This window comes from Polistes canadensis, unplaced genomic scaffold (genome assembly GCF_001313835.1).
Source record: "Polistes canadensis isolate GaletaPanama2010 unplaced genomic scaffold, ASM131383v1 scaffold_0, whole genome shotgun sequence".
Lineage (NCBI taxonomy): Eukaryota > Metazoa > Arthropoda > Insecta > Hymenoptera > Vespidae > Polistes > Polistes canadensis.
In genome coordinates, this window is record NW_014569547.1 from 807,924 (window position 1) to 820,234 (window position 12,311).

General features: G+C 32.0%; 1 protein-coding gene across 4 annotated transcripts in view; it reads left to right on the forward strand.

The window, feature by feature from the left end:
* Positions 1 to 12,311, forward strand: part of LOC106790448 (discoidin domain-containing receptor 2) — a 149,575-nt gene that overhangs the window by 115,802 nt on the left and 21,462 nt on the right. For all 4 annotated transcript variants that reach the window (XM_014755381.1, XM_014755631.1, XM_014755545.1 and 1 more), the window contains 5 exons: positions 15 to 194; positions 4,739 to 4,878; positions 5,143 to 5,350; positions 5,848 to 6,003; positions 9,289 to 9,464. In XM_014755381.1, coding sequence (XP_014610867.1) covers positions 15 to 194; positions 4,739 to 4,878; positions 5,143 to 5,350; positions 5,848 to 6,003; positions 9,289 to 9,464 — 860 coding nt within the window. The remainder of the gene's footprint in view (positions 1 to 14; positions 195 to 4,738; positions 4,879 to 5,142; positions 5,351 to 5,847; positions 6,004 to 9,288; positions 9,465 to 12,311) is intronic.

A 12,311-nucleotide genomic window follows, 5' to 3' on the forward strand; every position in this document is an offset into this window, starting at 1 on the left:
TTTTTTTTTTCTAGAGGGTCTGGTCTCGTATTCAATGCCTCAAGGAATAAAAAGGGGCTCGGAAGTTGACCTTTCTGATAGAACTTACGACGGTAGCGAGGAAGGGGGTTACCTCTCCGGAGGACTTGGTCAACTTGTCGACGGCCAGAAAGGTCCTGACAACTTCAGATTGGACATCAGTGGTAACGGTAAAGGTAAGACCTCAAGCCGACTCCTTTCGTGCTTGATAAGATTACGGTTTCCGTTAGATTGTGTCCAGATTATTACGATAGAAACGTCTTACAATTAGTATGATTCAAGAGATACTATTTCTATTTCTCTCTCTCTCTCTCTCTCTCTCTCTCTCTGTCTATCTTTTACTAGCTCACTCATCATTCATCCATCTCCTAACTGATCTCAAGCTTACTTTGAGTGTATAAGATAAGTCGAGTGAAAGAGAATGTTTGAATATACTTGCAACTTGCTTTTAAGGATGAAGGAGAGGGGTACGGGGTGGACACTGATTTTATCATGTCGCGTAAGCATCTATCCAAGTAAATGTGTGTATGTTGTGTCATGATTAAATAATCATAATTTTTAATGAAATTTTCTCTAAAATATGTTATATAGTGAAATAATATACTTATTCGTATTAAAATTCTATCGAAGTTAGATCAAAGTCTTTAACATTATTATTATTATTATTATTATATATCACAACACAGACGAATAATAGAAAATTATATTAAGTATGATAATCCATCATTATCATTTTATATTAACCTAATAATAATTATCCTTTATATAGGTTGGTTTCATCATCGAATTTTGCATCACATTTCTTCTTCGTAATATTTGATCTGTGTTTAAAGTTTCTCTATCTCTCTTTCCCAACTTCAGCATATATTATATTCGGGATAAGATAGATATATAGATAGATAGATAGATAGATAGATAGATAGATACAACTACTACTACTTCCGATCATCTAGAATTTATTCAAAACTAGTAAACGAGGTTAGAGATACTTTCTTACCCTTTTTTTTTTATTTGTTTCTTACTTTTACTTTACTTTACTTACTTTCTCAATTACCAAACGAACATCTGTATAATATAACAAAATAATATTTTGCAACTAGAAACCAATGATTATCGGGAATAATAAAAAAGATATACACGAAAACGTGATAAAATTATGAAGAAAATTTTGGAACCGATCGATAACAGGTGCGTTTGAGGAGTTTAGAGAACGGGAAATATTCTATGCTAAGGAAAATAATCTTCGCATGCAACGAAAAAAGGAAAGAACGAAGGAAGGAAGGAAAAGCTTGGACCCTCGAATCCAAACGTGTTCCGCGGGTGGTGAAGCACTCGAATCTGTTCCCCAATTTACATTTATATTGAAGCACCAGCTAGTCTGCAAGCCGCATTGCCTGTTTATCCGCTCTCTGGATACATTTGTGTCTTTCCATTTACGCCAAGGGACATCTCGCAGTTGCAGTAACAGTACTACCATGGTTCCCCCCCCCTCCCCCTCCTCCTCCTGCTACTACTACTTCCTACTGTCTGCATCTACTTCACTTTTCTTCCCCCATATCCTAAACTTTTAAACCCATGGCAATGCCACGTGTAAGACACTCGAGTCCCTCAGAAACAAAATCAGTAAGAAATCCAACTAGATTACTTCTCTCCCCCTATTCTATTTGAAAATTCGAAATAAAAAACATTATATTTCTTACGTTCCATTCATTCCATCATTCTTATTACTATTACTATTATAATTGTACGTAGTTATATATGTGTATAAGTAGAATTCATTCCTTTAATCCTAAAGATTTCAAATCCCCCATTAAACCAATTCTCATGACCGAACAGTTCGATAATGAATATAAGATTACTTTGATCAGATTTAATCGTCTAACAGAGAATATATTCGTAATTATGCATAAAATATAAATAATCGTTAAGTTATAACACACGATTAGTTAATTTAGTTAATTTATCTATTTCAAGGTGTAATCATTTTGATTTTTCATTTGATCATTGTATTTGATGTGTTCTTGAATTTTACAAGAATTTTCTTTAGAAAAATATAAATGATAAAGAGAGAGAGAGACAGAGAGATGGAGAATCATCGTGAAGTAAGCATTAGACACACCTAAACATTGTTGCTTATCTTACGACCCTCGTGAAGCTTTAGAATTGATAGTAGATAGGGAACGAAGGCAGCGACGACAGGAAACTGGAAACTATTTACTCGTGGGACAATATTAAGGATGGTTGCCGTAGTAATAGTAGATACTAGTAGTGGTAGTAGGAATAGTAGTAGTAGTAGTAGTAGTAAAGACTCTATGGAGGTTGGTTTATATGAAAGACGGATAAGTCAAAGCGATATAACACACAGGAGAAGAACCAAGGACTTGGTATATTCTCAACGAAGGGTGGAAGGAACTGAAGGATGAGCTCTTGTCGAAGAACGATCCGAATTGTCTGAGGGATTCGAGTACATGCATCACGTAAACTACGACACCATTGAAATTTCTAAAAACATTTAATATAAATTCTAACGTAAATAAATATAAAAATAAATATATATATATATATATATAAATAAATCACAATGAGAACGAAAAAATAAAAAGAAAAAGAAAGAAAGTGTAACGAAGATGAGTAACGCAAGAAAGAGTAAAAGGGGTCTAATGGTATTTTTCCTTCCTATAATAACTCGAAGTTAACAAAGAGCCAAGATATTGCTTTATTCAACGTCTAGGATCGTAAATTAAAAGCTTCATTTTGTCTTGTATCATTTGTAGTATATTAAGCTCATTATTAATTAAACTCATTAGCCCCGTTGCACCGTACGGGTAACAAAACCTGATAATGAAAATATTAACACCGATAAAGGGTAAACATTTTGCAAGCAAATTAAACTCGGGGAAAAAAAAAACTCGGGACTCGATAACTCTCTGTTCTCTTGATTTCTTTTTTTTCTTTTTATTAACAAATTAAAATATGTATTCTTATTAATTAATGCTATTTAAGTATATCGCGATAAAACTAAGACAATTTTAAATGAATAACGTATCATTTAAATACGGAGGACAAAAATTAAATATCGAAATGAAAATCAAAAGGTTTTGAGATTAAATAATGAATATATATATTTGTTAAATATAAATATTTATATATATATATATCTTTCTTTCTTTTTTAAGTGAAAATAATGAGAGAGAAAATCTACTTTTATCTTTCGACGTAGAGTTTTGTCGAGTCGTTGGCAAGTTCATTTTCAATCCCCGTGTATTTTCTGTAGGACGGAAAAACGTGTTTTTTTTGTCCTCTTATGCGTACGCAACTGGTACAAGGAATCTAATGGCAAAAGAGCAAGCGCAATAACGGCTTTTGTGGTTGTTCCGTGCCACGAAAACTCTTGCATTCAAAGTTACGTTGTTTTTCCTAACAAAGAGAGCTAGTATCTGGTAGATGTCACGTGAGAGTGAACTAACTCGGCAACGATAATGATGAAAATGTGCTAAATTAGAAAGAACGGGGAGAAAACCTACCCCCTCCCCCCGAAAAAAACGAAATCACGTCTAGTACTACTTTCCAACATTTTGTTCAATTTTTTTGTTTGAAAATCTGGAACGTCATTTAATGGAGAACAATTTTATTACTATGACTTATCAAATTCAATGTGAGATCTATCGTTTAATTAAAATGAAAATGCACCGATATGACGTTAAATAAATTCTTTATAATTTGATATTATTGCTATTCTACATAGTTATATATATATAGATCGAAGGATGCTTAATGAACACCTCGAGAAAAGTTATTATTAAAACTAATTCGATTTTATATGGATGTTAAATTTGAAGAGTAAATATTTTAAATGATAGCTCTTCCGCGAACGAATGCGCGTCGATGTGCATGAATCTACGAACATATATATATGTGAAAAATATATATATATATTTGTGTGCATGTGTATGCGAAAAAGAGAGAGAAATTTTTATACGCGTCATCCGATACCGTTAAATCTTCAATCGAGATGAAAACTCGCATTGGCCTGGCGTACAGAGACAGAGAGAAAGAGAGACAGATAGATAGAGAGAGAAAGAGAGAGAGAGAGAGAGAACGTAGTTTCATAATTAAATCAACAATATAATGAAAACGCGGTTATCCATTTGCGATCAAATTCGCGTCACGTAGGAGCCGTCACTTCGCTACGATCACGCGAGACGTTTCATTTTTCGTCGGTACGTGCACCGATAAAATTATCGGATATAATACTTTTCAGGGAACGGTATACCCGGGACGAAAACTGTAGTGGAAGGGAAATCGGGGAGAGATGCGTTGGGATGCTTCGATAAATTTATTTTTTTTTATTCCCTTTCCCCTTTCCCCTTTCCCTCTCTCTCTCTCTCTCTCTCTCTCTTCTTTTCATCCACTTTTTTTTTTTTTTTTACTAACTTCATAGAGACGGCTAAATTGACGGTTTCGTTCCTGTTTCGCATCGAAAAAAAAAAGGAGTACTTTTTTAAAAGTATTCTAAATTGATAATAAATGTGTATGTATATATATATATATTATACGAATATAAAATCGGAATAAAAAACTAAAATAAAATTAACGACTGTTAGTCGACGATAGTAGTCGGTTGGTTTGATATCAAATAGACTTTATTATTCATTTCCTGATATTTTATTAGTCTTTTATTTGTAATTCTTTTTCATTTGGATGATTTTTATTTTTTCAGGATACGAATGGGTAGGATGGAAAAACGACACGCCAAACATGTTGGGCAAACCAGTCGAGATAACGTTCGAATTCGATTATTCAAGAAACTTCACTGCCATTCACCTGCATATGAACAATTATTTTACCAAAGACGTGCAGGTAAATCTATTTTTTGGTTTTTTTTTTCTCTCTGCCAAAAAAAAACATAAAATAAGAATATCTATTCGTTAAATTATTATTATCACTTTATATCCGTGTGTGTGTGTGTGTGCGTGTGCATGAGTTGTAATATACGAGATTAATTTAAGATACGAGTTAGAAACTCTGTTTAAACGAAGACGTTGGTGCTTTAACGCGTCAAGCCAAACAAAGTCTTCTTTGTCTTCTAACACGGCTGGCATTTCACGCTTGAAACCTTCGTAGGTATTCTCATACGCTAAGGTATATCTCGGCGTTGGTGGAAACCAGTTTAACGGGGAACCTGTCCATTTCTCTTACATACCAGACCTGGTCTTGGAACAAGCTCGCGAAGTTACAATAAAGCTTCACTCGCGTGCCGCTCGTTTTCTAAAGCTTCAACTATATTTCGCGGCAAGGTGGATCATGCTAAGCGAAGTAATCTTTGAATCAGGTAAGACAACATTTTTAATTGATTCGCGATATACACGTTAGAATTATTTTCAAATATCAAAAACAATCGCCAATTTATTCATTAACAATTATCAAGAAAATCTGTTAAACGAATAATTTATAAATCAGTTGACATTGTTAGAACAAGTCAACACTTCTATGAGATCATATAGCCCATTTTTTAAGGGGTATATGGGTGCCAGAAACTGTATCGATCAGAAATTTGTTTGAATTAGGATCGGGTTCTAAAAATTGGTTAATTGCATGAACATATTCGACATTAAAAGTTATTTTTAATCTATGACAAAAATACTAGGAGTAATATCTTTTGTATAATAAATTACTCCCCTATAGTTAAACTTGTTTACAATAATAATTCTTCTTTTTTTTTTTGATAAATAACCCCGTGTATATAATAATGATGTTAGAAAATATCTACTAGAAACATTTTATCGTTTGAACGAATAACATTAATTGTAATCTTGTTGATGTGTGCAGTTATCTCAGAATGGAACAACACTGACGACGAGGAAGCCAAGAACAAAAGTTCCATTGTACTGGCGACTGGCAGCCCCTATCAGAATAACGAGGGTCCGTTGCAAAGGGACGAAGTGAAGGCCACTTTTAATAAGGAGGAAAACAACGATAACGCCTGTGAGTTTTTTTCCCCCGGTATCAAGCATTGTTTCTCTGAATAAACTCTTATGCTTTTTCACGAACGTTTAACAAGCAAAATATTATACTAGCTTTTGCGTTATATGATAACGTATGCAATTAGATCAAAATAAGTAATATACAATTTAGAAAATGTCCACGGTGCCGATAATTATCAATAAAAAATATATTGAAATAATCTTTAAATTTATTAAAAAAAAAAAAAAATAAAACAAATGATAAATTTGTTGCTTGTAATTTCGTATCATCGTAAGTTAATTAATAAGAAAATACCGCATTACGAGTCTTATTCGATTCAAATAAATAAATATAAAAAAAAAAAACAAAGAAAAAGGAAAATCAATAGTTAAATTTACAAGGAAATCGTTTGGAAATGAAGGAAACACGCTAGGAGAATTACTCCCCGGTTGTGTTCCTCTTTATTATAAGGTCGACTGACGATGGAAACTATACAGCCAATTAGCACGATTAATTTCTTTCTCGACTTTCTTCCTTGACAGTCTCTTCAGCCGTTAGTATCGGTGTCCTTCGAACTTTTTTAAAAGGATACCTAGGGAAAGAGAAAAAGATCAAAGTTTTCCATTAATATCTTCCCATCGCGAGTTTTTCTTCTTGGATAAAAAAAAAAAAAAAAAAAAAAAAAAAACGGGAACAAAAAAAAAGACAAGATCTTTATCATTTTCCTATCCTTCTTTATCAATTTTCCATCCTTGGTATTCTCGTAATAGAACCGAAAAGAAAATAATAAAAAAACGAAATCTCTCTAAAGTGAATTTAATAAGTAGGAGAGTTTTCTTATTTAAAAATGAAAAGAAAATGTGGAAGACAAGAGAGAGAAAGAGAGCGAGAGAGAGAAAGAAAGAAATAATGAACGAAGAGAATGAAAAATCAAAGTGGACCTTTTTTTTCTATGTCTTCCTCTCTTTCTATTGTTTCATTTTAAGTATGACATGTCTAATGTTTCATTACACGTTGCTCCATATTTGCACCCGGGGTAAAAGTATTCATCCGTTCGTGTAATAATACGCGAGTAAAAAGCGGAAAAGTACGAGGAAAGGAAAGGAAAGGAAAGGAATGGAAAGGAATGGAAAGGAATGGAAAGGAATGGAAAGGAATGGAAAGGGGGTGGTATAAACGAGAGAAAGAAAATAGGAGAAAGAGGTAAAACTAGAAAAGGAGAAAAGTAACGACACGCTTTTCTCGGAACCGAGCCACGTTTCGCGCTAGTTGTAACGTTAACAAACGACGCACTGCAAAAGCTTCAAAAGAGGCTTCGTTTCACCTACCTCCGGAGTAGTAATAACTTAAAGGGAAATGAAGTTACCAATCGCGAAAGTTCTCCTTTCTCGAAAATGCGGGCTCATTTCATTTTTCCCCTCTCCACCAACCCACCCCCCTTGCTTTCTTTCTTTCTTTCTTTTCCTTTCTCTTTCTTTCTTTGTTTCCTTTTTTTTTCTTTTTATTTCGACACTTGGCAGCAAGGCAAAAAGGTACGAATTTAAAGTTAAATTTTACAATTCGTTTTAATCATTTCACCTATAATTCCCATTTCGTTTTATATTTCTTTTCTTTTCTTTTTTTTTTTCCAACGCTAATGTTAAATTGCAATAAATCATTATCCTATTAACGTATAAAGAAAATATCTCCGTTTACTAAAATCATTATTTATTGTATCTTTTTTATTTTTTATTATCCTTATTGTTTTGTATATCATCGGACATTAAGTATAGTATAATAAAATATTAAAATTATAGAAAATAAGAGAAAGATCAAAATATAATGCAACGTATTATTCATTTATCTATAAAACGGTGGTGTAACGTTTGTAAGAAAAATTCAAGTTAACTTGAGCCAAGTTTTTATGTGGGTGGTTAAACAATAACAACAACAAAAAATTCAATAAAGGTATGACATGAAATATGTTGAAATAGAGTACTTATTCGCGTTATACTTACATACATACATACATACATACATACATACATACATATATATCTATATAACTACATAGATAGATAGAACCGGGGATGAAATCAGTTGGATCGACAGTACATAGGATAGGCCGAACATTTTGTAATCAGATCGATCGATCGACAAGGTGCCGGTCAACCGGAGTATAGGTTGTGAGCTTCACGTCCAGCACAATCATCATTATCATCCTATCGTGCATTATGCGGGTCTGCTTGTAACGATGCTTCCCATCGTAATAGGACGCGTAGCCTTATGCGTTAGGTGACCACTTTGTGTGATGTGACGGCTTTATAAGTACGTATGTACCATACGTAGGTATTGAACATAAATTTATGTGCCTTAGCATAAACGAGCATCATCCTAGATATATCTATTCCCTATATATATATATATATATGTATATGTATAATACGTTTGAACTTTCCTATCCCATGGTGAATAGAGAAAATGACCAATATTATGTGTTTCTCTTCGACATTTTATTTGAAAATATTTGTATCATATTTTTTTTTCTTTTTTCTATTTCTATTTCTATATAATTTGTCTATGAATACATTCATCGACCAACTTGCGTGGTTTTATTTATAATTCGTCAATCACAATTATATTCATTCGATAGAAATAATAATAATAATTCGTTATTTTCGAGTAATCGAATATGACAATATGATAACGTCAAGTTTGTTAGACTATTATTTTATATTTGACGATTATATTTATTTTCTTGGATATTTTAAAATTCTAAAAAGAGATAATACCTGGTAGGTTGAAATTCTATTCTTAAATAAACACACGTAGGCGTAGGATGTCCCGTTATTGAGTATCGATGCATCTAGAAATATAACATACTTGTCCGTGTTTATTTACGTTTATTTGCGTAACCATAGCCTACGTTGTAGTACGTGTCTCATGTTTATGAACAGGAACGTTATCAAGAATTATTGAAGAACGTCAGACTAGAAAAGGAAATGTGTGTTTTCAACAGCCTTGATAACAACATCGCATAAACGAAACATCAAGTAACATTGTCGTATTATTTTATTCATTTTTTATTTTTATTCCCACAGTCGAGGTGGTATTCATTTATTATATAAAAAGATACAAATGTATTTTTAAATAATAGATTATTATTATTATTATTATTATTGTTATACGAATAAAATAATGGTAGGAAATGTTGAATTAATAATAATATACTTATTGCGTTATATATAAGAAAGATAAATCGTTAATGCAACAAGTATGACTAAATATCGATTCATACTACTTAAACTTACAATATACTTATTTCAGTTCCAGATAAAAAACATGAGCCCGAGACTAAACAATTCGTTGGATTGGTCATCGGAATCTTAACAACGGTGATCATAATGCTTTTGGCAGCTATCATGTTTATATTCTATCGAAACCGTAGACTCAAAGCTGCATTAGCACCTTCAACATTTTACGATCAACAGGCCGATCTAAAGGTAAACTAATTTTAACGAACAAACAATTTTCTAACTTAGATAATATGATTATTACTTGAAATGATCTCTTTATTAAAAAAAAAAAAAAAGCGATAAGGTATAAAGTAATACTTTTGAAATGATCTCTTTATTAAAAAAAAAAAAAAGCGATAAGGTATAAAGTAATACTTTTGCATTATTATTATTATTATTATTATTATTATTATCATCGTAATAATCATTATCATCTTGTTGCGAGATAAAGACAAAAGTGAATATCTACTTTGATAACTTTGTTAGAGTAAATGCGTTTGCTTGTGTCTTTGGGAATCGAGAATAGAGGAACCTTAGAAAGTTTGTTCAGGATGTGCACACAAATAGAGAATAGCGACTGGGAATATTACTCTCGAAATACTTTTCCTGAACGGCCGTTATCACGTTCCAATATCTTGCAATGAACAAACGGTAAACTAAAGTTCTATACTGAACCGATATCGTTTTGATCTGGTAAAGAGTAAATGAATGAATGAATGAAAACTATCTCAACTATCTATATTTTATCGATGAAACAAAGCTGCTAAAGAAATAAATTTTTTCTTACTTTTTGCAACAACAACGATTGAAAAAAAAAAATTAAAAAAATATAAAAAAGAAACAAATGAAATGGATATATATTTTACAATTTTATTATTAAGATAGTCTTATATATATATACTTAGTTAATTAAAATTAATTGATAACGAAGATGGATAAAAAGAAATATAAGAATCCTTTTTCTTACTTTCTTTCTTAATTTCTTTATCTTATTTTCTTTTATTTCTATTTCATCATCATTATTTTTCGTAGAAAGGTGAAAAACGTTAAATGCTCGAATTAAATCTTTAAACGCAAATATTTTGTATTTTCTTTTTATTTCTTCGAACCGTAAACTCAAACCAACACGCATATCCATATTGTAAATTCGCTTCAAACTTTAACCCTCTCAACGAGAGAGAATTATTAAAGACACGTCCATTTTCGTTTCAGTATACTTTAACGTCTAAATTCCGACACGTGTTGTGTATAAGGTTTTACGTACGTATGTACAGTCTGTATTAAAAGAAAAAATAAAATCATTTATAATAATTTTAAATTATAAGGAAAAAGTGTAGAAAGTTCTTCTAACATCAATAAAATAATTACGAACGAAATTACATATACGTGTTCGTATAATACATTGATTATTATATTATTTTATTGTGATCTTTATATAACAAAACACATATTAAAACTTGTATTATACAATTAACATATTTAAATTATATAATTCATATTTTACATATTACGAGAGAGTAGATATTAAAATACCAATGAATGTATAATCAAAAACGATATTTGAATATTATTAATAATTAATGCAATAATATATATATATATACATTTATTATATATTTCGTTAGAATTTGTTTCCTTTTTTTATGAACGATAAAGGGAAGAGTCCCCCATTCTTTCTCTGTTGAAAAAGTTTTCGATCGTTGTTGTTCGAGTTAACGCGTTGATCGAGCCATCAAGGACGAAATGATCGGCCATAAGAGGTCAGGAAGTCAGAACAGGACTTTAGATAGCTTTAACGGGAAAAGAGGAACGTGTAGATAAGTACATAAGGGACCAACCAACCAACCAGGAGTTGCTTCTATGCGAGTGTAAGCATACTGGTATACGAGTACAAAGAGGAAGAAGAAAAATCGACGTTGAGGTTGGGGTTGTAGGGTGGTGGAGGTGGGGGTGTGGGTGTGGGGAAAAGGGTGGTTGTAGAGATGTTCGAACGAAAACGAAGAGAAAGAGAGAGAGAGAGAGAAAAAAAAAGAAAATGAAAATGTACGAGCTAGGAGGAGAAACAGAAAAATAGGTAGTGAGAGAGAGAGAGAGAGAGAGAGAGAGAGAGAGAGAGAGAGAGAGATAGAAAGAGAGATATTATTTAATTATTTTGGTTGTTAAAACGAATAATCTATCTCTTATACTTATAAAAACATCATGTAAATCTATATTTAACCTAATTTATTTATTCATCAAGAAATATCGTATTATCAAAAAGAGAAAACATCACCGACTGATAATTATAAAAGGACACCGAACCCGTTGTCAAGGATCATTAAAGTATTGAAATATCTTTTGACACATCTCGTCGTCAATGGTAACTCGAGTGAAAAGAAAATATTAGATAAAAAAAAAAAAGGAAAAAGAGAGAGAAAAACAAAAAGAAGAGAATAAAAGCAAGCAAGTAAATAACGAGAACTCGAGATACGAGGAAACTAATTAGGCGTACATCCACCTCTCTCGTCATCCACCCCTTGGAGATCATTCGTTGTAATAAAACAGCTAATTTCCTGAATCCTCTTTTTCTTCTTCCTACTTGTTTTTTATTTCGTTGTTGTTGTTGTTGTTGTTGTTGTTGTTGTTGTTGTTGTTGCGTGGTCTCGTTTTCTTTTTCTTTTTTGTTTTGTCGAACTCGTACAATCGTTGAAAAAAATGACGCGAGATAAGGGAGGCTTTATGGTTGGATCGTTCGTTCATTCATTCATTCATTCATTCGACTTTTGTATTACTTTCGCGTTTAGAACAACAGGGACTTCTTCTGCATGCATCGACATGACGAATCTCACTAATGGAAAGAGAATTCTTTGTAGTATATAATATCTTCTTGATAACGCACTAGTTAAAGTGTCTTTGTATGGTAAAGTACTACCTAACTCGTCGAGAGGTTGAAGGATAAACGAAAACTCCAAAAGAAATAAAAAAAAAAAAAAAGAAAAAGAAACGCATAGAAAGAAGAAGAAGAAGGGCAATGAAAAGTTTTTCTAACGACTTCTTTCCTTTTCCTCTTTTTCT